At 41.3% G+C, this 24,584-nt stretch overlaps 3 protein-coding genes across 4 annotated transcripts in view; 2 read left to right on the top strand and 1 right to left on the bottom strand.

Moving 5' to 3' along the window:
* Nucleotides 1–755: 755 nt before the first annotated feature.
* LOC134188915 (uncharacterized) lies at nucleotides 756–15,089 on the top strand. The gene is made up of 8 exons (XM_062657124.1): nucleotides 756–939; nucleotides 1,901–2,493; nucleotides 2,624–2,776; nucleotides 7,197–7,492; nucleotides 12,193–12,251; nucleotides 12,591–12,656; nucleotides 14,625–14,678; nucleotides 14,826–15,089. Exons 1-8 carry the CDS (start codon nucleotides 900–902, stop codon nucleotides 14,948–14,950), a joined length of 1,386 nt encoding a protein of 461 aa, XP_062513108.1. The 5' UTR covers nucleotides 756–899; the 3' UTR covers nucleotides 14,951–15,089.
* Nucleotides 15,090–18,130: 3,041 nt separating this feature from the next.
* LOC134188509 (ATP-dependent DNA helicase RecQ-like) lies at nucleotides 18,131–19,638 on the bottom strand. Its single transcript, XM_062656671.1, has 4 exons — nucleotides 19,452–19,638; nucleotides 19,048–19,330; nucleotides 18,710–18,955; nucleotides 18,131–18,428 (listed from the first exon to the last, which is right to left on the bottom strand). Exons 1-4 carry the CDS (start codon nucleotides 19,636–19,638, stop codon nucleotides 18,131–18,133), a joined length of 1,014 nt encoding a protein of 337 aa, XP_062512655.1.
* A 162-nt stretch (nucleotides 19,639–19,800) lies between these two features.
* The window catches only part of LOC134188769 (uncharacterized), a 4,870-nt gene continuing 86 nt past the window's right edge, over nucleotides 19,801–24,584 (top strand). Inside the window, exons 1-10 of one of the 2 annotated variants that reach the window (XM_062656962.1) lie at nucleotides 19,801–20,436; nucleotides 20,531–20,683; nucleotides 20,760–21,206; nucleotides 21,342–21,473; nucleotides 21,556–21,839; nucleotides 22,051–22,311; nucleotides 22,379–22,481; nucleotides 22,558–22,857; nucleotides 22,935–23,205; nucleotides 23,288–24,584. The exon at nucleotides 23,288–24,584 is cut by the window's right edge and continues 86 nt beyond it. In XM_062656962.1, coding sequence (XP_062512946.1) covers nucleotides 20,200–20,436; nucleotides 20,531–20,683; nucleotides 20,760–21,206; nucleotides 21,342–21,473; nucleotides 21,556–21,839; nucleotides 22,051–22,311; nucleotides 22,379–22,481; nucleotides 22,558–22,857; nucleotides 22,935–23,144 — 2,127 coding nt within the window. In that variant the 5' untranslated portion in view covers nucleotides 19,801–20,199 and the 3' untranslated portion in view covers nucleotides 23,145–23,205; nucleotides 23,288–24,584. Of the gene's footprint in view, nucleotides 20,437–20,530; nucleotides 20,690–20,759; nucleotides 21,207–21,341; nucleotides 21,474–21,555; nucleotides 21,840–22,050; nucleotides 22,312–22,378; nucleotides 22,482–22,557; nucleotides 22,858–22,934; nucleotides 23,206–23,287 lie in introns of both variants that reach the window. The other variant, XM_062656961.1, reaches the window with a different exon arrangement.

Here is a 24,584-nt window from a genome sequence, read left to right as displayed (position 1 = left end):
AGTGTATTCCTAGCTAAGTTATTGTCCTACTCGCGTAGACTGGCGAGCCTGCCAAGTCTAGTTACAGCGCTCCGGATTGCGCGTGTAGTTCACTCGTTGTTTCGTCGCACATCCGCTATCTGCACGGCCCTTGCTAGTGCACAGACTCTAATGGCCAGTAGGGCGCGCAATGGCAACAAGAGACACATTGACATGAAATTGCAGTCCACTCTCCGTGTTTTCAACTATGATGACTTTCGGGAGAGTAAACTTGAAGTCTCCAGGGCCATTCTAGGGGGAAAAGACATCTTTGTCCGCACAAACAACGAGTGAACTACATGTGGAGTCCAGATCGCTGTAACTAGACTTGGCAGGCTCGCCAGTCTACGCAAGTAGGACAATAACTTAGCTAGGAATACACTCACCTTTCCACATGCTGAAGTCGTCTTGAGATTTGGATAGCGTGAACGTGGTGAATCACTCACCGCGGAGAGTCACCGTATGCGCTGTTCGCAAGCTTGGGCGTGATACACAATCTGCTGGGTCACACATTAGATAGATAAAAGCTAATTGAGTTTGTGACGTTTAACAATTTAGTCACGTGAGGTGCCAAGACTGACGTGAGGTGACACTTAGTAAAGTAAGTGTGTGAATGTAGGCGCGGTGAGTCCAGACTCACAGGAGGTTGAAAGTGTCATACCGGAACCGGACACTGCCAGGCTCACGTGAGTCTGGGGACCAGCCTAACTGCTTCCTGCACTGATTGGTTTCGCTCGACGAATCTCTGTTTGTCCTCTGCGACAATCTATCACTCTCCACCAGTAGAACGACGCTCGTTGTCGAGCGAAAATCGCGTCTCCTCGATAGAGCATCCTGTTGTCTTCGGCCTGCAGACGTACACGAGAACCAACGAGGAACACATGGCTCGAAACGACGAAGCTGTCGACCTTCCCGCACAAGGTACGATAACTGATCCTACGCTCGAACCTATTGAGATTTGGAACAGAGTAACAACAATAGGCCAAAGGACGCGTTTGCCCGTTTTACGGCCTAACTAGATTTTCCAGCCAGACATACCCCGGGCTCCCCCGTCCTCTACTGCACGCTGCTGCTCGAACCGATGCCTCTGCGACTTGTTTCGCTTGGATTCTCGTCGGTGCAACGGCTGGGGGCGCGCAGACGGAGCGAACGCGTCGCGTGATGTTTCTCGTCGCCCTTTTCCCTCGTTGTTGGTCGCATTACGGCTTGCGGCGGGTAGAAATGGCGTTGATTTGTGCGTTTCGTTTTGTGACAAGCGTGAATGACGTGATGTTCGTCGACTAACAACGTGGCCACTTCCGTTATGTGTCACGTGTCTTTGCAGTGTCCATTATTTCGTGCTCTTGTTTATTGTCGCCGTCGGCTTTTGCGTCTCGTGTCGGAGAGGGAAGTCGAGCTTTGTGAAGAGAGAGAGGGCAGAAAGCGTTGTGAGCGGACGCTTCCGGGTTGGGTTACAGCTTCTTTCTATGTTAGGAGGATGACAGCAATTAGCAATGAAATGTACCATGTGGCAATGAGATGCTGGTTGATGCGTTTGTGTATGAGGTATCTGCAGTTCAAGTCACTTTCTCTTTCTGTTTGGATGCTTGGCTAGAAGTGTGTAGAAGTAAGGATTTCCTTATATGGTGTTGCTCACTCAATTAGGGAGATACCTTATATCACTAATGATACTAACAAATAGACGCATGTGCATGAGTGTATGCAAACAGTTGATCTGACGCGTGCAGTGAAGACATTTGGTAATTCTGTCAATAGAACAAGAATTATGATACGCGGAGGTGTCAGAATGCATCTCCCTGATGAGATGTGTTATGCATCAAAGTGACTAATTGTGCTGGATTTGATTTTGTGCGTAGTGAATGTATTTGCCTTCTTCTTGTAGGTTCTGCTCAAGAGTTGGCATCATCATATATGAATGAAACCGTATCGAAACACTCACAGATGCCTCCACCGTTGGTAACTCAGGCTGGAAACTACGAAGGAGGAGTCATCATCACTGCACCGCTTGGAACTGATAGCTTGGTTATGCAAGGCTACCAGTCATCTCCTGATCGAGCGACTAGCATCTCGGAAAATTCGACTTCTGTTACTGAGGCTTTTGTTGCTAATCATCCGATTCAGAAACACTGTTTTGTTGAGCATTTGAGTCGAACTCTGGGCTTGCCGACTGTGATGTCGGAAAGTCCTTATATATCTCACGAGGGAGAAGACGAGGTTGGCGTTTCTCAGTCTGTTGACAGTTCTCTTAGATCAAAGTTGCCGGATAAACTTCAACAACAGCAGTGTTCAGAACAGGGAGTCGAATGTATGGGACCTACAGGTGAACTGACCGATCAGTCAAGACAGGAATCGATGCCTGAGTTGATGACTGAGTCACAACTGGAGGAGTCAGGCGACGGCGAGACACTGACATGTTTAGCAATAGGAAGTCCAGTTGATTTTTCAGCTGCAGCCGAATATGATCAATACCGACAGGTGAGATGTCATCCGTCGTCCGTCAGTTGTCATCCATGTACAGCAGTGTACAGCAGGTGACCTCAGACTGTGACCCCGGAAGGCTTATAGTGGCAGTCGATCATTTAACTATAATGTTTATGTTTTACAGTGGAGGAAGAGAAAAAAAAAACCGAAATGGTCGACGTTCACCGCTCAACAACTGGAAGAAATGGAAAGTGTGTTCCAGAAGACTCACTATCCTGACGTTTTTACACGCGAAGAGTTAGGGAATAAAATCGGACTCACTGAAGCCAGAGTGCAGGTTTGTTATGCTATTAAACTTGATTGCCTAGTCTAGTGCTTGACACAAGGAAATTGGATGTGGTTTTCTCATTCTGGGCGAGTGGGTGCTTAACTAAAGTGAAGAGAAGAACAGTGGCAACAGACGAGATGCCTTACTGTTTGCAATAGCGTTTAGCTAGTTACCCCAGTCTGGAATCAATCAGACAGTCGCCTGTTGAGCATAAAATATGGATTCGCCGGCACTTTGCTTTGTGTTTAGTTTGGTCTAAGGAAATCCAGGGCTTATACATGGTTATGATATGCATGCTTTCTATGCCACAAAGAAGCTATTTTTGGTCACAAAAAGTGCCAGAACTTTCTCCATACTAAATCTCTTATCTCGAAGTATTTAGTTATCGTATGTAACTCGAGTTAGTTATCATTGTACTATTTAATTAAAATGTAGTTGTGTATCATGTTGAAGTAGGTTTTTGTGTGTATGTGTGTGTGTGTGTGTGTGTGTGTGTGTGTGTGTGCGTGTGTGTGTGTGTGTGCGTGTGTGTGTGTGTGTGTGTGTGTATGTGTGTGTGTGTGTGTGTGTGTGTGTGTGTGTGTGTGTGTGTGTGTGTGTGTGTGTGTGTGTGTGTGTGTGTGTTTGATCTGTAGGAAGCTTGTACAGTTTGGTAGCTTCTAACTTGTGAATAGGTATGTAATGCATACGTACGAGCTATTGAGTATTTAATCTCTGTTTGCGTTGACTTTGCGCTTTGAAAATCTGTAACAACTTCTGCGCAATAGGGCGGACAGTGACGATCTTGGTATCGTTCGAAACCGCAAGTTCCTGGATTTTCTACAGTTAGGGTAACGAAGGCGTATGTATTACACAGACGGTTTGATAAGGCTTTCGCATATCAAGAGCCGTTAGGGGGTTCTTAACTCATTGAGAAGGTATGGTCTTACAACAAGAACGCTGCTAATAGAGGAAGTAGCCAATTAGCAATGTCTCTAAACGGTCCGTTGCCTTGGCATCAACACACAGTTGCTCTTGTTTCGCGAGTAGTTGCTTGATATTTCTGACTCCTTTTCTCGTTCTATTTCGTCTTGATAGCCTGCAATTTCCTCTACTGTTACCTAACATCTTTGTATTGTCAGATGACCTCTAGAATGTTCAGTTAATGAGATATCACTTAAAATCTGAGCAGTGTTCTCGCCAGTACCGTCAGTACCGTCAAAATGACGGTTGGGAGAGGGAAGGGACGTTTGGAGTGAGGAAAACAGCATTTATTGACGGTTGGGACAGAATTGAAAGACCTTGGCAGGCATAGTGTGGGATCACGGATCTAAAGACATTAATGGTCTTGGTGGTCTCAAAGTTGCTACAGAACAATACATATTCTCATGTCAGACATCTGTTAATCCTAGGGAGTGCATGGTCTCCTTGTTGGTGTTTGAGGTAAATTCTCGTTGACCTCTCACACAAGGAAGTGCTAATGAGTGATTGTGGTTGCAGCAGGTGTTCTACTAATTACTGTTTCATCAATCTCATGTTTTGTAAAGTACACCTTTACTCTTTTAGGTCAGCTCATAATTCCAGTTTTTAAGTCAACTTGTCATTGCAATAATCTACTGTATTATCTGTCTGTCTGTCTGTGTTATGTTGCATTTGATTCTAATACAACTACAGAACAGATAAAGTAATTTTATGATGTCATCACCAAATATGTCAACATCAAACATTTGATGACGTCATATTGACGGTTGGCAAAAAATCCTGGCTAGTACACTGATCTGAGTGTGGTAAACAAATACAGCTGCATCATTAGTCACTTCCGAGCCCAAAGTCAACTCAACAGAGAATAGTCTGACCAGTAAGTATGACCCCTTATCCGGATACATTTGCATGTTTAATTTCTTCTTGAGCAGCTTTGTTATTGGTGTGTGTGTGTGTGTGTGTGTGTGTGTGTGTGTGTGTGTGTGTGTGTGTGTGTGTGTGTTTGTGTGTGTTTGTGTGCGTGTGCGTCTGTGTGTGTGTGTGCGTGTGCGTGCGTGCGTGTGTGTGTGCGTGTGTGTGTGTGTGTGTGTGTGTGTGTGTGTGTGTGTGTGTGTGTGTGTGTGTGTGTGTGTGTGTGTATGTACATTTTGCAAGAAAAATTTCATGCAAGAGCAATGTGTCTGGTGAAAGGCACGAGAACAGAGTTTTCCAATGCTGTCGAAAATACTTAAAAATATGTAGCCATTTATGCCACTAATGCAGCGTCAAAGCTACTGTTCAATACATCAGAGAATGTTTTCACTCCTAGATGTAACCGACTGAAACCAGATAAGGTAAACATGTTAGCAGTTTTGTCCAGAAACTTCTGGAGTTATTGCAAATTGGTAATGATATCTCTGACTGGCTGACAAAAAATACTGTGGGTAAATTTATTTCCAATATTGCCTAAGGCTGGTAGCGTAGTAATCACGGCTCATGTGCACAGTGAGGTTTTGCCATCTGTAAGCATGATGCGAGAGAGACTTATACAATGCTTTGTAATTAATTATAATAATATTAAATAATCTTGTCGCTAACAGTTTCTGTTCGAGACTACAGACCTCTGAACGAATCTACTCTTGCAGACAAACTTGTAGGGACGCGAGAACGGGTTTTGTAGACTACACGACGAGCAGCAGTGGTACTTTTAATGTGGAGTTTTCATCAAAAAAAGGATTTTTCTTCAAATTCTTGTATGATGACAGCAAGTCTGTTTGCCAGCATAGCGAGTTACCAATACATTGTCTTGCTCTTATCTTGATGCTATGCAATTTGGATTTTATATGCATTTATTTGTCACTGCAAACATACATACATTTATACATGTAACCAGACGAGGTAGAAGGCTAGCTTGCGTTAAAGGCTCAGCCATAGGCGAATTTGGGCTTCTAGACTTCTTTTGCTTTGTTTTTGTACAGCTACATGTAGAGTACTATACTCTAGACGATGACTGATAAGAGCTGCTTTGTGAAGTGATATTTACATGTGGACTTCACGTGGTTACCTTGTGAGTGGTCTAGAATGTTCTGTCTTCTCTGGTTCCAATACCTTTTTTCTCTATTGTTTGTGTGAGGCAAAACAAGACAAGTCGTTATAGAGGCGAATTTGGTCTTTAGCTAGACCCAGACCTCAAGGCAGTCAAAACGTTTTGACTGGTAGTAAACCTTACTCTGAGTACACCTTATTCTAACCCTAGGAGGATTATAAAAGCGGCTAGTGTAAACACTTCGTAACTGCAAAGCAGTCAGCTATTTTACAAGATAATACGACTTTCACATCATCTGCTTGATGACACGATATGGAACGAAATGTTAGCACGGACGACCTGTGGCAACGTTAGTCCATCAAGTAGACATTTTCAAACGAATCCGTTGAAGACCACTTCTATACCTCTCCACTTGGGCTGATTTGCGCCAGGCGAACGCGCGTAAGCGTTGCTCCCACCACAGGAAAGCATGAGAGTTTATAATAGATGGAGTCACGACCTCTCAGAGCCATCGGTGTATATATCAGGATGTTGCACTTACAGTAGTTCAAGTCAGGCTGAACTGCGTAGGCACGTGGTTAAATATTTTTTGCTTTAGAGGGTACTTATTGGCTGAATAGTAAAACCGTACCATAGGTAGCGCTGCGCTAGCTTTCTACCTCCCAGGTTGACGTTATGTATCCGTAGACTATGAGAGATTTGTCATTAAGGAATGAGTATAAGGCACATTTTTCGGCGTCAGACGTCGTGCTCTAGCAAAAGATAGTTGACCTGACGTATTGAATTTTGTACGTTCATTCTCATTTGATTTCACAAAATAACTTGTAATTATCGACATCAACATTTAGTTCAATTTATTGTTGCATTTTTATTGATCATGAGGACAGGTTAAAGAAATGACATGAACTGGTGAAGAGATGAGCAAACTAAATTTGATTTACTGCCCTGATCCGATGGTAAAGGAATCGTATCAATAAGCAACCCAAAGGTCCAGAAACTGACGGAAGCAGCATGCAAGATCTAGTTAGAGAGTTGATGATGCCCAGTCAAGTAAAAGTATGTTATTTTAGTATGCCCAATCAGAGTAAAGATGTGGTCGGTCATGAACACGAGTTGTTCGGACAATGAGGGGGATGATTGATCCTTATATTCCACTCTGTCGAAGACTTATCGTTCTAGTTAATTTTCACCTACTAGAATGTATGTACAGAACAATGTCGCTTATCTTTCGCTGGCTATTGCATAATTCCGAATATTTGAATGACTGTGTCTGTGTCTGTCTGTCTGTGTTTGTGCGTGCGTGTGTGAGTGTGTTTGTGTGTGTGTGTGTGTGTGTGTGTGTGTGTGTGTGTGTGTGTGTGTGTGTGTGTGTGTGTGTGTGTGAGTGAGTGTGTTTTTGTGTCAGTGTGTTGATTACATGTATTGATGTGTGTTGTGTTGTAGGTCTGGTTTCAAAATCGTCGTGCCAAGTGGCGAAAGCGAACAAAAGCACCCTTCCTCAATGTCTGTTTGTCCATCTCCCAATGTGGCAAATATCGCCGTACCGGCACATTCGTCACCGATGATTGCACTACGTCCCATGCCGCATCGGATTGGTTCAATGGGCGGAAACTTTCGTATGGCACCGGCGGTAGCTCCAATTCGGACCAACGACGGGACGTATCAGCCTTGCCTGCCTCAGCCTGGAAGAGCACTGCAGCATCCGTTTTTACGTCTGAACGGCCAGATAATGATGCAAGGTATTACATGTTGTATGTTTAGTACGAGTTGATTGTGAACGGATGGTCGGGGTAAACATTGTCTTATTTTAATCTTGGTTAATTAATTTATGAAATAAAAATCAGTGTGTGAGTATGTATGTTTGAAGACAGAACAGTCGATTTGTTGTTATATAGTTGGAGGAAACTGTAAATCTGATGTCTTACATAGTTTGGTCCATGAAATACGCAGTGTTCCAGCTAGATGATTTGAGCCAAACACAACCCTTCTGCCCTTCCTTCCCTTTGCTTCTCCAGCATCTTGCAGAAATATATCTATGCAGCGAGCCAGTCAGTTATGTGTTACAAGATTGTCTCACATTAAGTTTTGGTTGTCTTGGAGTTTTGATGGCCAGAACATCAAGTCAGCTGTGCGTTTGGTCAATTCGTGTGACCTCTGATGACTTCGGAACCTAGATGCTTCGTGAGTGAAGAAAATGTCTGTAGCAAACGGGCGTTAATTTTCTTTATATTTGTTTTGAAATCAAGCTCCTTGAAAATGTAACATTCTAACACACACTCCACACACACACATACACACACACACACACACACACACACACACACACACACACACACACATTCTGTCTGTCTGTCTGTCTGTCTGTGTCTTTCGTATATTTCAAATTTTATATAACTCCATTCACTTCGAGTGTACATCCACTATTACTAAAAACATCGAATCTAGGAACGGTTTTGCACAGTCCACATGTACTTTTGACCAGGTGTTTTGGCCACTCCTATGGCAGTAACTGCGCTGAAGGAGGGTTTGGGCGGTTCAATTGAAATATTACACATTTCTTGACCAGCTGTTTTACCTCTGCGTCAATGCTTTGCCATGAGACAACACCCCTTGCCACTCATTTGATTCTAGCAGTCTCAGGATGGGCTTCATGAATCTCCGTCAAGATCCGTGTGCGGCCTGCAGGAGGTATCACAACCCTGGTTCCCCAAACTACACAGTCAGCTTACAAAGACAGTTTCTGACTCCTTAAGTTGTATGGTAGTATGCAACTTTTTATTGCCAGCCTTTTCTAATACATGTTTGCACTTGAGACAGTACTGGGTCGTTTGTGGTCCAGCATCCAATCTCTGTAGCTGTGACTGGAAGTTTTTCCAACTGTCACAAAACGTGAGGCATGTATTGAGTGGTAAATCTGGTAGAGCACTCGTCATAGCGCGTCATCATTGTTGTGTCCCTTCCTTGCTTTCTAGCTAAAGGTATATCAATATCCCGTCAATAGTAGCGCCCAACGTTGAATTCGTGCTAAAGCTGTCACTGCAATGCTTCGCCTTTCCCCAAGCAGTCCCTCTAGTGATTTGTGATCAGCCAAAAGTTCAAAGTGTCGGCTATAGACATAACGGTGAAATTTTGAAATTCCAAACACGATTGCAGCTAGTCACGGTCACACTATCAATAGATTTTATTAGCTGCCGACAGCGATCCCGGTGCAAGCGCAATAGCATGTTCATTTCTATTTTCAAACCTGTACGACAAAACGGCACCTAGTCCAAAAGGTAAGGCATCACATGCCAGCAACAGTGATAACTTGGTATTGTAGTGTACCAGTGCTCGAGAAGATGCCAACAATCTTTTCGATTACTGGAAAGTCTTTTCTTCATCCTCTGACCATTTCCATGTTGGTCCCTTCTGTAAAAGGGCATGCAGAGGTGCCAACACTGTCGCTCGACCTGGAAGCAACTTGTTGTAGTAGTTCAACATTCTTATGTCTGCCTTCAACTCTGATAATCGTCGTGGTAACAGTGCATCTCGAATGGCCCTCGCAGTTTCCTCCATGGGGTGTAATAGAGTCCTCCATGAACTGACACTTGTCTTCTTTAATCTCAACCCAGTTTCTCTTAGTTTCTTCAAAACTTCTCCGAAGTGCTCAAAGTGCTCAGTCTGGCTCTTTCACGTTATCAAGATATCGCAAGGTCTAGCTACCACGACGCACGACATGTCTTTCAACAAGCCTTCCATGATCCTCTACAATATAGCTGGTGTCGAGGCTATTCCAAACGGTAACCAGTGGTAACGAAACAGTCCTTTATGCGTATTAATGTTTGCCAATTCTTGGGACTGTTCCTCCAGACGTAACTGGTGGTATACTCGGATCAGTTCTAGTTTGGAGAATGCTACTCCTCCTGCTAACTGTTACATACGCTGTTGTCTGCTTTGTGTCCCCACGGGCTACCCGGTCGCACGCCATTTCCTCTCTCCCTGATATCTGAGACCACGTGCACCAAAAACGCGAAACACCACGGCGTCCAAAACAGCACGCGAAATCGTGATCATCCGCAACCGCGGAAGAATCCGATTCATCTACCTGCTGTCTCTTAAGTCTTTGCAGCAGCATTGCTGTATCAGTGTCCTATAGCACTACACTTTAATATGACTCTCTAGGTAATGGTAAACTGTATTCTTTGCAAATTGATAAGAATTCGACAATTTCGTTTACCTATCTTTGCTAGCATCTCAACTAAGGAAAATTAAATGTTTTCATGCTTTTCTTGCTGGTGGCTGGTATATGGTTGATTTGATATATATTTATATATATATATATATATATATATTTATATATATATATATATATATATATATATATATATATATATGTATGTATGTATGTATGTATGTATGTATGTATGTATCCCTAAACTTAAACAATCCCCAAACATCCTAAACCAACAAGTCTTACATTACACTAGTTATATCCCAACTAACAACGTCCTGTACTTCAAGCTGAATTCTCAAAGGCCACTGACTACTGAGGTTTTGGAAGCAATAAATTTCAGAGTTTTGATGCTTAATATTGACAAGAGCCCCAAGGTTTCAATCACTAAGGGGTAAAAGAGACCACCAGCTGTACGAGCACTGTCTTCATTGCGAATATCCCTTTGTTCTTTACCTGCCCTTGCTGTCGCTCCAGCCCTTACAGCTGATTTTGTCACATATAACGACTGAAAAAAGTTCCTAACTATATATATATATATATATATATATATATATATATATATATATATATATATATATACATATATATATATATATATATATATATATATACATATAAATATATATATATATATATATATATATATATATATATATATATATATATATATTGTCTCTCCGTTTTCTTAACGACTCAGCGTTAATGCCGGTACATGAAGAAAATGATTGGACTCAGCATTCTTCTTTTCTCCCTGGTGAAGTGCAATGCCGGCAACATCTTGCAAGTCTTTTACCACCTACTACATCTGTCTCGCCCTCGGTTTCATCTACACAACATTCCTTTCAGAAGGCTCTGGATGATGCTTTGAGATCCAGCATTAAAGTCAGCCTTGTTAGTCTGAGAGAACAGGCACGTTTCAGTGCTGTCGCATATCCTCATGCGGGGGCTAGGTTGAGGGCAATGCCCAACTCAAGTCTAGGCCTGGCCATGTCTCCGCGTGAATTTGTGACTTCTTTGCGTTTGCGTTTGGGAATTCCGGTTTTTCCAGCACCTCACAGTCAGTCCGTTGTGTGTGCGGTCATGAAGTGGACATTTTTTGTGAGCATGCTCTTGGCTGTGGTTCTCTTCGGTTTAAGCGACATGATGCCTTATGTGACGTCATCTTCCACTGGTTGCTCTTAGACAACTCCAATGTACGTTGAGAACAACGCTGTTCGTCTCATTCTATGACAAGACCAGGTGACGTTTTCCATCCCGACTTTTCTCTAGGCAAGGCTGCTTATTTCAACAATTCCGTGAGGAATTCGTTTACTCTCCCTCACCTTATTAATGCTGCCATAAAAGCTGGTGCTGCCGCTGAGGCTGGGGAAGTGGACAAAGATGAACGCCATCTTGCTAACGTTTCAAGTTATAGCGGTTTGTTCTACCCTCCTGTGGTGGAATCACACGGAGTATGGGCTGCACATAGTCTGGAGGTGTTGAGATCAATTGTCAAGAAGTCTCTTCTATCATCTGGCTTGTCTCTACGCCAAGCTTCCAGGCAATTTCACGAACAGTTATCTGTTCGTTTATGGCAGTATAACTCAAGACTGATTAGTGACTATCTTCCTAATTATTATGACTTAGACTCTTTGTGCTTCCGTTCTTAAGGGCATATGTGTTATTTGTGTTATCTGTATTATATACATATATATATATATATATATATATATATATATATATATATATATATATATATATATATATATATATATATATATATATATATATATATATATATACACATACATACATACATACATACATACATACATACATTCATACATACATACATACATACATAGATACATACATACAAATATAATACCATAGTGATAGCAGAAACTTTCAAACATCAGACTAATAGAGCAACGTTAATTATCCGAATAATTGATTTAGGCATATATACGTCATACCTGACGATCCAATTTCTAAATCTACTCAACTGAATGCTGACGTTGTAATTCATGCAATTGCACATTGCGAGAAAATCTATCTTGAATTACCAAGCTTTAAATGGTATATGCAATTGTACGACTACGCGGAAAACTCTTACGCAATTCATGTCATTGACATACGCATACATGGCATTACTTTACGCGCAGCTTCAATTGCTTCAAACTTCAAGGTAGCTGCTTGATTGTTGTTAAGAGAAACTATATTTCTTGCAAAATCGTTTGTGTTTAGCAGCTCTTCTCGTACGCCTGTTGCGGTAGCGGAATATGTATCGGACGACACTAATGAAGGTTAGATAAACCGTTTTTGCAAAATTGAATGCTTTGCTTAGTACGTTAGAGCATCTCATTTTTTGTCGATATATATATATATATATATATATATATATATATATATATATATATATATATATATATATATATATGTATATATATATATATATATATATATATTATGGCTCTTTCATGCAAGAATGTTGATAACCAGATTAGCACTGAAAAGTAGAGTTGGTCTTGGTTGGGACCTGTAAATATATGAGAAATATCTATAGCTATATCTATCTATAAATATATATATATTTTTATAATATTTTAGTGTCAAATACTTATATTCTCATCTGATTCGTCTAGAAAGTACGACACCTGTGAGCTCGGAACTTGAGGAGGATAGCAATGAATGGATGTATTCGGCAGAAGGTAAGGTTAACATTAAATCTTCTATTAGTAAAATTAAACGTTGTATAAACTGTTAATGTGTGCGGTTTCTACCAGTAGTATATATAATAATTTGTACACACAAGGTATAAAGTCAAATTCAACAAATATGTTTGCATGCCACAACATGGTGGTATTTTACCTCCTAATGACTCTATTGTTATCTTATTTGTTTAGAAAGCGTAATGCGTTATGTGAACCAGCTGTGTGTGTGTGTGTGTGTGTGTGTGTGTGTGTGTGTGTGTGTGTGTGTGCGGGCGGGCGGGCGGGTGGGCGGGCGGCGGGCGGGTGGGTGGGTGGGTGTTGCAAGTTTAACTAGACAGTCTACAGGACAAACTATATTTCTCGTGATACCCTGAAGGAAAAGATGTGCGAAAATATAGTCGTCCTAACTTCGATTTTGGAAAATATTAACTGTTAGTGCGCAATTAATTTCTGTGATAACAATTCTTTTCCGTCCACCTCTCCGTTGGCATCTGCTATATATGTCACTGGTGGGTAGACTGCCACTAGCAGATGCAGGTGTCACGAACACTAGCTGACACATTGTGCATGTGGCTAGAGTTACCTGGGTCAACAGCTAGTGCGCAGTGGCATGGCTAGTAAGGATGATGGGGGCACGTGCCCCTCAAATGTCGCTACTTTATAAAATTTGACTCTATAGTTTGCAAATTGCAACCAATGATTTTAAATTTTAAGATTATCTAGCCGTTAGTGATTAATAATGCCAATGACAATAATGATAATGATACTGATTACAATAATACTAATTAAATCGCTTTCATTTAAATAAATACGGCGAAAGACAACGGTGTTTCTATTGAAGTCGCTAGACCACGTTGCAGATTACAACAACTTACCCATATGGATGAGTTTGTTGTAATGAAAAGAACAGGAGCACGAAGAAATGAAGAAGATTCAAGAGACAACGATGACCATTATCGCATTTCAATTTACAACACAACACTTGGTCACATAATTATAGTAAATTCAACCGACGTTTTTTAGTCGAAAGTCGGTCTTTGATGACGGCAGCTGTAGTGCGTGTAGCCCAAGATCATTTTCTATTCTTAACGTAAAAGTTGTGGAGCCTTTGGCTAAGCATTATAGTCTTAATTATGGAATGGTGCCATTTCAGGCGGAGTCTGGAGCACGTTATCAAAAGACCAAACAGAAAGTAAAATCTCCCTCTGACGTGATATACCATCTTTTGCCAGTGGAGGAAGCTAGACTGTCGTAGACCTGCTCATAGTCTTAAAAGTAGTGTTGACATTAGGTACGTGTCTCTACACGTCATGCGAGCATTCGTTTTCATGTTTGAAAAGATTGAAGACCTAACCCTAGGACTGGCATAGAAAGGGATATGTCTAGTAAGATAGACTTTGAAGCAGCTGTATACGACAGGTTTACCGCAGTAGACAAGAACAGAAGAAATTTAAGATTAATTAAATAGTGAAATAATAAACGGTTAAATAAAAGTAGAAATACAGATATGAGAAAATTGTATAGTGTGGCACCAAATCTTGGATTCTTGCTTCACCGCTGCAGTGCGTGTGCACAAAGCTGGCACAAGTTTTGGTACTGAGCATGCGCAAGAAAAACTTATGAGCGGTATATATATATATATATATATATATATATATATATATATATATATATATATATATATGGAGCAATAATTTTTCTTCCCAAAACTTTTATCTTTAGGGTAATTCAAAGTAAAACTTACAGTTGTCGCATCTTTGTGTTGATATCAATACACAATTTCAATGGTTTCGCAGATAGATTTCAAAATACAACACGTTTGTTTTTAATTTTATAACCAGTAGTATTTTACAACTTTCAATATTCAAGATTTACTGATGTTACGTTTTGAACATTTTACGATTAATATCTACAAATGTTTATTGTTGTTTAATTGCTGTGAAATCCTAATCTTCATCTGTTTAGACGAATTATCTTCAGACCATATAACATTATACTCTTCAGGTGCAGACAAGTCCGGTAAAAGAATTTATTGTCTTGTATAATGTTTTATCTATAAATACATAAAATTATATATAATTTTAAATTTACATAAGTTATATATATATATATATATATATATATATATATATATATATATATATATATATATATATTCCTGTCTAGGTGTCTTGGCAAATTATGTTTATGACCGACCCCCTCCTTCTCAACCATCTAATGACGGACCTCATCCTTCTCAACCATCTTCAACTGATGATAGAATTTGTCTGAGTTGTGGTGTTATGCATTAAGTGAGTGAATGGAAATTAGTCAATAAAAAAGAAAAATCATAGCAATTGGCATTTGACTGTTCTTTCAGTTATTGCACACTTTTGTTTACTCCAACCAGTTTCACTAAATCGTTGGCCAATATGCATTTTTGTTCACAAACCACTATGTTCGCTTGGCGGCTTCTACATAATTGATTATAAACATTCGACGTTTTATGCTAATTTTAAATAAATGCTATAAACTGGCGGGAACTGCATTAGCAATCTACCAGAAATGATGCTCTATTATCCTAAAATTACAGTATACATTGGAGTAGCTACTTTAAATCATTCCTGGTGATTAATTATAATTGTTGCCGAGCGTTGCGAGGCTTCTAATTCCGGTCGCACAACAGAAACGGGATTTGTGCTATATGGCTCTCTATCAAACTATTGGTATATATGTATATATATATATACACACACAAAGTATGTAAAGCTCAAATTGTCTGTGTGTGTGTGTGTGTGTGTGTGTGTGTGTGTGTGTGTGTGTGTGTGTGTGTGTGTGTGTGTGTGTGTGTGTGTGTGTGTGTGTGTGTGTGTGTGTGATTTCGTGTTTGGTGGCCACGTCTTTTGTCCGTTCGCAACCGAAATCAGCACGCACACTCGGCACGCGAAAAAAAAGATTTGCATAAAAAATTTAAAAAATTATGCACCGGGTCTCCTGTCCAGGAATCGACCCTCGCGTAAAATTTCTCGATGACGAAAACTTTACACGTTAAAGTTTATTCGAACACACGCCCACGCCAGTCCTGTGTAGACTGTACGTGTTGTCGTCCTTCGCAAAGCTTCGAGCAATCAACTATTTCTTGCCGATGGAACTTACTCTTCGAGCGCTTTCGCTTCTCTCCAAATTCTGTTTGCATTTGCGCCAAATCCAACATACACGTTTTCTGCAGAAATCACTAAACGGGGAGTGTGTCGATTTCTATCGAAACAAGCGCGAAGAGCAAAATTCCAATTCAGTTAGCACATCCGGGACCTCACAACAAAGATTGCATGTGACGTGTTGCACTTTCGTCAGAACGCTACAGTATTGGCTCGCAAGCCAGGCTCTTCCGCGCAGTCGCTGAGCTAACCGCACGTGAATCACACGAGGAGGAGGAACTTTTACCGGAAATTCTCCAGCGCGAGAAGAGCCTGGTCGCTTTCGAAAACGTCATAGTGACGTGGGACTCCCGATCCGGTTTCATAGCTTGCATAAGGCTAATTCGATTTCCTAAAGAGCTCGTTAATGTAATTGCGCTGATACATGAAGCAGAAAGGTAGCCCTCCGCGGAGAGCGCGTGAACACGAAATCCAGTGAAGCTGTTGATGGACAAAGTGCTGGTGAATAATGAGCGTAGGAATGGCCTACATAGGACTGGTCCACTGAACCTACACTCTCCAGCAACATTTCTTTCTACTGAACTCATCTGCAGGTTTGCGCGAATTGAAACCGACGTAGAACTGTTCACTACTCTTGCGCGTCTACTCTGACATCTATGGTCTGTGGGGGAAATGGTGTGAGAACTGCCGGTCCAGTTTCACTCAATGGTTCATGAAAACAGTGGCCTAGAGCTTGTTGACCTCTCCGCGTCATGATCAGATTGGCGTGTATTGCTACCGCAGTCTATGTGACGGTACTTTCGACTCAGCAAGCAACACTTTCGTACGATATTGGCTCTCCTCACGGTGAACTAGAAACATGTAGGCATGGGAAAACATCAGTGCAGTGGACCTATTATGTTCAGGAAGTGTAGAGTTGACTCGTAGTTGCACGTGTAGTACGTACGACTTGTTTCCATGCACGGACTCTGACTGCTACATATATACACTAACCGCGTACAATGAGTTCATTTCTCAAACTACCGCGCTGCAGATCTAGATTCGGCGGTGTGCTGGTGGCGAAACTGAATGCTGAAAAGGAGTCGTGACACTGCAGAGTATTACATGGCTGGGCTGTCTACAAACGTACTAGAAGCGAACGATGATGTCAACTACGTACTTAGTGCAAAACAAGCAAGTGCGTGAAGCGATGTCGCGTGTTCTCAACTTTCATACCTACATGCTTACCTACTAGAGTTAGCTTCATCAAGCTATGAAACCGGATCGGGGGTCCCACGTCACTATGACGTTCTCGAAAGCGACCAGGCTCTTCTCGCGCTGGAGCAATTCCGGTAAAAGCTCCTCCTCCTTGTGTGATTCACGTGCGGTTAGCTCAGCGACTGCGCGGAAGAGCCTGGCTTGCGAGGCTACTACAGTATCTTGCCCGTACGAAGGACGTAGTCTCGCGTAGCCACACCCCTTTCCGCCGCGACCTCCCCGGCGAAATGGGGTCTGGTGTACGGCCTTTGATGTCGCTGTGTGCCGCGTAGCCAGAAATCGGCTATCTAAAGACCGGATTTAGTTTCTTAAACGCTTCACTAAAGACGAGACTGGTATGCACGCAATGCAATCCTATCTCAATAGCTTCACTTGTTTCGTAGAGAACAACTCGAAGACTACAGCTAGAGTCGTTGCTGTTTGTGAAATCTGCATGTCTACAGCAGCGATTAAACGCGGCCGCGGGGACGTTGACGTCGACAGGCTTCGATTTCATGCAGCCATGATCGACGTCGTACGATCTAGCGTTGTGCGCTCGTGTCACAACGGAGACTGAATGCGAACGTACTGGATGGATGCGAACGTACTCGGTGCTGTTTGCTGTTCTTTGACGTCTAAAGCGACCGTATACAGTCCGGAGTGAGCGATATCTGGAAGGTACTTGGAGTTGCATGACGTCATCGAAACAAGATGAGTCGTCTTTCTGTGTTTGGGTAATCATTTGATGTGTTTTGTGCATTGCTTTGGTGAACACATACAGTAGCAACCAGGAAGAGAATACGTTGACAGAAATCCTGGACGTCCCAAGGTGGTACAGATTCGATGTGTTGTTTGGCAGAGCTAGAAATTACGCGTGTTTCTGCAGCGTAACTTCCAGAGTATGTGGAGCTTAGGGAGACTACTTGCATCCAACTGTTTTCTCTTGCTCAACAAGGTGATAGCATCTGGTGGTTTCATCAAACACAAAAGCACGTCGACATGTCAGACAGTTATGTTTTATTGCATGATTTATGATATGCACGCAGCTCTACATGATCTAGAATTTTAGACAGTTGTTACAACATGCAGTTATTTATTTTACTGGAAGGTCAAAGGTACAGCAGTTACCACAGTCACAACTAAGTGCACAAACATCACAACAACCACATCCTTTTCCTGCACTGTCTTCACTACCCGCAAATAGGAAATCAGCAAATAAGCACTTCCTACGACGGTTGTAAAATTTTGTCCATACTTCCTCATCGAGGATGAAACTGTCCTGTGCAGATGTCCATATACAAGCAGTGCAGTTGCTGTCAAGCCGTCCCTTCCAGCTCTCCCAGTCTCTTGGACATAATCTTCAATGAGCCATGGTGGACTCCAATGAGCAATCCACCTAATGTTGGAAATGTCAACACCCATCTCAAATGCTGTTGTAGCTATCAGAACTCTCAATGTGCTGTCTACTTTACTAATGACATCAAAATTTTTTGTTTCATCTCGACTGTGGAGGCACTCGAATACATATCAACTAGACGAAATTCTTGCAAATCAATACAATCTGATGGAAATGTAAAGTGGGATCCCAACTTTGATCTGAGCAGAAGATACAGTGAACAACAGTTGTCGTATTTAGTACAAAAGATCACCATTTTGGGGAAGGTGTTTTGCATATGCCTCAGACCTGTGGCAAGTTTAGAACTGAAGTCATCCAGTGATGTCACTGCTTGAACAGCATATCTTATGTTGTCTCTCATGGGCGAAAGCCCTACAACACTCACATTTTCCATAGACAGTCTACTCACAACATGATCATATGTGGGTTTTGTTGCTGTAGCTGACAAAGCCATGATCTGAGTCTTTTTTGGAAGTAAATTTCGAAGAGTTCCTATCATAGCGAATGCCACACGAAACTTGTCTCCCCTACATAATGACAAAGCACGAACTATTATAAACATACATATATGGAGGGTATAGTATTTTGCAACAGTGAGGCAAGTAATATATTTACTAACCATGTCTTTACACAATGGGCCTCATCAATGACAAGAGCAACAAGGTTATCTTTGTAGATCTTCTTTAAAAACATTGTTCGAAAAGTAGGATTGCCCAAAAGGTTTTCTGGGCTTATAAAAACTAATTGCACTTTGCCTGTCAAGACTTCCCCCACAGCGTTGTCATCAGTCTGAAATTCTCCTACAAATTCACACTTCAATCCTCTAGGAAGCAGTTTGGATTTCTGATCAATCATGAGTGACGTTAGAGGGCTGACACACACAACAATACTGCCACAATGACCTGCGCAGCCATAATTAATCTGGTTATTGTAACAATGTTATTACATGTAACAAGTGTATATGTACCCATCTAAGAAGAAATTAACTATGTATGTGCGTATATTTAAAGAGCGTCGTCTCACCTCTCATTCTGTCAAAGACAACAGGAAGCAAGCTGTAAATAACGGACTTGCCATAACCGGTAGGCAGTATTGCAAATGTATCAGATCTCTCGACGAAGTGTTTGATGGCCAACAATTGCTTATCTTTCAAGTCTGCAAACCCAAGCTGCTTTCGTGCATACTCAATGGCTTCGTAGATATCCGACATTTCTAGATTCTAGATGTCACACGCGACGAGTTTAGAATGAAAGGAGTGAGCCTAGCTGTCCGCGATATATCTTAATCAGTAAATTAAATATGGTCGTCTGAACCTTGCATCTTAAATTGTCAATTAATTAACTATAATTAGAAGTTGTCTAGCTCTTTTTAGTAAGAGAACAATGCACAAACACATGAGGTCATTACCCAAACAAAGGAAGCAACTCATCTTAATTAAAATTGTTTCGATGATGTCAGCTCCAAGCCCTAGCTTTTCTAGATACAAGATGAGTTGTTTTCCTTTGTCTTGGCCATGACCTCATGTGTTTTGTGCGTTGCTCTAGTGAACACGGTAGCAACTCGGAAGAGATCACGTTGCAAATAAGGTGCTGGACGTGCCAAAGTGAAGACTATGTGTTCATTTTTGCAGGTCAAGGTTTACAGCGACGTTGCCATAGCAGTGTGTCTAACTATATATAGATGAAAGCTTAGGACGGGCGAGCAAATAGACAGCAGCTTTTCGATTAATTACTATATTGCGTTAGTTAATTGTTAGATATACTGGTTTGACATGTCGTCGTGCTTTTTGTGCTCTACACCACTTGATACTACTACCTTGTGGACCAAGAGAAAACGGTTGGATGGACGTAGTCTCACTGATGCTCGACATACTTTAGAAGTTATGCTTCAAGAACACTCGGGCCTTCCACTGTCTTCGTACTTGCCACCTGCTGGTCCAGCTTATGTGTGTCACTACTGTCAAAAAGATTTGAAGAAACTAAGTGAACTTCATCTGCTGAAGGTTAAGGTGAGTCTTAGTTCATTTTGCATGTTGATCTACATAAAAATTAACTAAGAAAGATGGAACTATAATAAAACTGCATATGGTTGGCTCATTATAGATAAAACAACAATTGGCACACTTGCCTGTCTATGTATGTGGTACAGCTTCAAAGAGGCAACGACTTGAAGTACCTGGGGATAAAGATGGAGATGAAATGACAGGTAGCCAACCAGAAATGCTTCAACAGAGGATCCAAAAAGTGTCTCCAAAAGTAAATGTCAGAGGATGTCTGAGTCATCAAACTTGCATCTAGCTTACAAATCATTGATTGAATTCATAACTTCTAGGTGGTTGTAAAATACAAGTCTGGAATGAGAGCATACAACCTTGCTTCTCCAAGAAGAAAGCAGGCAGTAAAGAGATGTGTTCGCGGGAATTTGTTCTCAGTGAATTTTGCCACGACTTCTGCAGAAGCATGCAACACAGCCATTACGTCACTAAAGAAGAAAACTGCTAAAGAAATTAATCAGATTAGGAAACTTGGCAAGAGAAGTGTATTCATGGACAGTGAAGCTCTTTTGCACTTTTCGTGGGATAGAATTTGGTTGGAGCTGAAAAATTATACTCCCACATTGTTGCATGTGATTAGCATCTTAGTGTCTGAAAGTGCTGAGAGGTGCAAGCCCCTTGTTTGCTTCATTGCATCAACGGCCTTGAAACAGCGGTACCAGCAGTTTTCTATAGTTCAACGTGTCATCTCTCTTTTGTTGTATGGCAATGGAACTGCTAAGCAAGTATATATATATATATATATATATATATATATATATATATATATATATATATATATATATATATATATATATATATACATATACACACATATAAAAGTTGGACATTTTGCAATTTTAATATTTTTCTGTTACTAGGTGTTTTCTTGTTTGCAACCCCTAATGGTCTGCATATCACACAAAGGTACTCTTAAAATTTTGGATAGAATCAGTGACAACTTTGATTCCGAAGTGAAATCATGCTCAGAAAACTTAAAGCATCACTTTCCAGTAAGTTATAACATTAGTTTTAATTTAATTGTTTCTCTGATTTAAGTTAAATTAATCAAGGTCTTTGTTTTTATATATTAAGACAGAAATGAGGATAATTGGTGTGGCCAAGTCAAGTGAATTAGCCCAGTCTCCTTTGTCTAGCAACCAGTCAGAATACAGATTAGACACTGACAATCAAACAGACCACTGTACAGAAAACCAGACAGTTGACAAGACTGTCTCTACAGACTCTGAATTGAAAACTGAAATTTTGGAGAGTGATGGGCATTCTTCAAGAAAGTCTACATCCGACCTGGATTCACCCTCTAGTCAATTAAGTGACATTGATGTGGAAAATTGTTTACTTGAAGATGACACTGGAAGGTAAATAGATGACTGTACAGTGTGTAGTGTGTAGTGTTGTGTGGTGTGGTGTATGTGTGCGTGTGCGTGCGTGCGTGCGTGCGTGCGTGTGTGTGTGTGTGTGTGTGTGTGTGTGTGTGTGTGTGTGTGTGTGTGTGTGTATGTGTGTGTGCATTATATACATGTGTTAGGTTAAAAGTATTTTAGTTTGTGTGTGATTGCATGTGTGTAGAGAAGTCATTCAATGTCAATGGACTGGATTTAAGATTGTGGGTGATAATATTGACAAAAACGTTAGACCATCCAATCAAAGAGTTGACCATCAAACTCGATCTTATCACTATTTTCATTCCTTTGCGCTCTTGGACAGAATCGATCTGAGCATTTCATCGAATAGAGCTCCTAACACATTCAATCTAACCATTGATGATTTCTTAATAAATAGCCACGACATCATGCAGCTGGAAAGAGACTTTGAAGTACTTCTTTCCAGGTACTTGTGAAAATTGATTGTGAGCTGTTTACTGATTAATTAATACTAGGCTATACGACTATGGCAGAGTTCTTGTGAGACGAATCCCAGACTTTGAACACCAAGCAGCTGATGTAGTATGGCACATTCCATGCAAGTATCAAAAGGAGATGTCAAGTAAATCGAAGATGGTGAATAGACTGTTACATGGTTTTCTGTATAGCCAGGGCTCCAGCTGAGTATTTGTCTTTGTATTTGCTTAATTAGGTGCCATTGGAAGTGCTTCTCCACAATGAAATTTACCTGCCAGAAATGTGCAAGATACTTGGTTCGCTACAAGAATATGTCCCCTCTCGTGTAGTGAACAGTACTCTTGACGTGGGAGATAAGTCATTGTGCTTGAAAAACGTCGATTTCTTGCCTATTTTGATGGGAGGCGATCAACTTACAGCAGCCAGGGCTAGAGGGGCCAAGTCTCTAAGAAGTAGCCATGACAATGCAAAAGGTAGATTGGAAGGATTGCTGCCTGTTGTTGAAGATTGGCATGCTCGCCTCACCTTGGCAAAGGTATATTATTGGTGTTGATGGTAACCTATAGGATTAGCTATATATACAGTATTAGCTTACTTTCTATATTTGTGCAGGCTATATGGAAGCGCTTATATTGGGACGATTCTAGCAGAGACAAAGGCACTTTACACCATCTAAAACATGTGCTAAATAAGACCAGCGTGCATAAAGATCCTGGTAAAGACCTCAAGGCTGCTGAGGACTTTTTTACCCTTGCATGGGAAGCTCATGTGGTGTCAGCAGCACAGTCTGTAAAATCAACACAAGGGAAGAAGAGACCTTAGCACCCTTATGCAGAAAAGTCATGGATTCTTTTGTGTTGCTGTCATCCTTACTAGCACAGAGGTAAGGCACGGTAGCTATAGAGTCGATCTACAAGTTGTAGTACAATGAAATATATTATTATTATTATTTATCTATTATACAGGGAACATTCTACTGCTTTCGATGCAGTCCATGTTGATGCACTTGACATCCTGAATCTTGGCCTCATCTACAAGGGTTTTCATGACGCAGTCAAAGAGGGGGATGGTGATAGAGTGATACGATACTGGAAAGTGCTCATGGTGCTATTTAAAGAAACCGGTAAACGAAATTATAGCAAGGAGGCATTTCTGCTAATCCTCCAACTTCACTCGTTATCTGAAAGAGCAGCCACAGAAGTAAAATGGAGCCGGTTTGTAAATAGAAGGGGCCAAATTGGATGCAACATACCTTGCGATTTGGCGATGGAACACCTAAACAGACGGCTGAAGGGTATCATCCGTAATATGGGAGCTAATGTTGTCCCTTCAGCATTAGCTCGTGCAGCAAAATCAATAGGTAGTGTAGACTGTGTGTGCGACTTGTTCGAACAGTCGGTTATGGCTCAGTAGACATCTAGCAAACACACCATCGCTCAAGACAGTAAAGACTTTCAGCTAGTGCTGGAAATATTAAATGAAAAAAATATTCAAGGAAGAGATTGGAAGGCATCATAGCCGCTTTCGATACTCATGCACCCTCCTGGAACAAAGCAGGAAAGAAACTCTTTGCACATGGCTACAGAAGTTGCTGCAAGAGCACATTGGTTTCGTACCTGAGGATGATGACAATGATGATGATGATGATGATGATGATGTAGATGTACATTTTAATGACACCGAGTGAACCTAAAGTATTATTGTTATTATGTGCTATGTATTGTAAACATGAAAACTCTAGACTAGCTATGTATGGACTACCATATATGAGCTGTACGTATATCTATGAATTAATACATGATGATCATGCAGTATACGCATGCAGTGTTGATCGTCACGTAAAGGTCACTCAGGGCCAGGCAGATATCATATAACGTCAGTAGTAGAGACTTGCGTGTTCCACAGATTGACATGCAGTGTCAGAAGTGAAGTCTGCAACCCAAGCTGCTTCCGTTCATACTACTCCAATCACAACGTGGTCTCTTCCTGGTTGCTACTGTATGTGTTCACCAAAACAATGCACAAAACACATCAAATGATTACCCAAACACAGAAAGACGACTCATCTTGTTTCGATGACGTCATGCAACTCCAAGCCCTTCCAGATATCGCTCACTCCGGACTGTATGCGGTCGCTTTAGACGTCAAAAAACAGCAAACAGCACCGAGTACGTTCGCATCCATCCAGTACGTTCGCATTCAGTCTCCGTTGTGACACGAGCGCACAACGCTAGATCGTACGACGTCGATCATGGCTGCATG

The sequence above is a fragment of the Corticium candelabrum genome, chromosome 13 (genome assembly GCF_963422355.1).
Source record: "Corticium candelabrum chromosome 13, ooCorCand1.1, whole genome shotgun sequence".
In the NCBI taxonomy this organism is placed as follows: domain Eukaryota; kingdom Metazoa; phylum Porifera; class Homoscleromorpha; order Homosclerophorida; family Plakinidae; genus Corticium; species Corticium candelabrum.
The sequence above is the reverse complement of the archived record's forward strand: the minus strand, read 5'-3'. Positions and strand labels throughout refer to the sequence as shown.

Coding starts and splice junctions, on each gene's coding strand:
- LOC134188915 (XM_062657124.1), top strand. CDS start 900: ATGGCTCGAAACGACGAAGCTGTCGACCTTCCCGCACAAG. Junction 7,493..12,192: donor CGGCCAGATAATGATGCAAG/GTATTACATGTT, acceptor GTTTGTGTTTAG/CAGCTCTTCTCGTACGCCTG. Junction 14,679..14,825: donor TTCAGGTGCAGACAAGTCCG/GTAAAAGAATTT, acceptor ATTCCTGTCTAG/GTGTCTTGGCAAATTATGTT.
- LOC134188509 (XM_062656671.1), bottom strand. CDS start 19,638: ATGTCGGATATCTACGAAGCCATTGAGTATGCACGAAAGCAGCTTGGG. Junction 18,956..19,047: donor GCCCATTGTGTAAAGACATG/GTTAGTAAATAT, acceptor GTCATTATGTAG/GGGAGACAAGTTTCGTGTGG. Junction 18,429..18,709: donor AAACTTGCCACAGGTCTGAG/GCATATGCAAAA, acceptor TTCCAACATTAG/GTGGATTGCTCATTGGAGTC.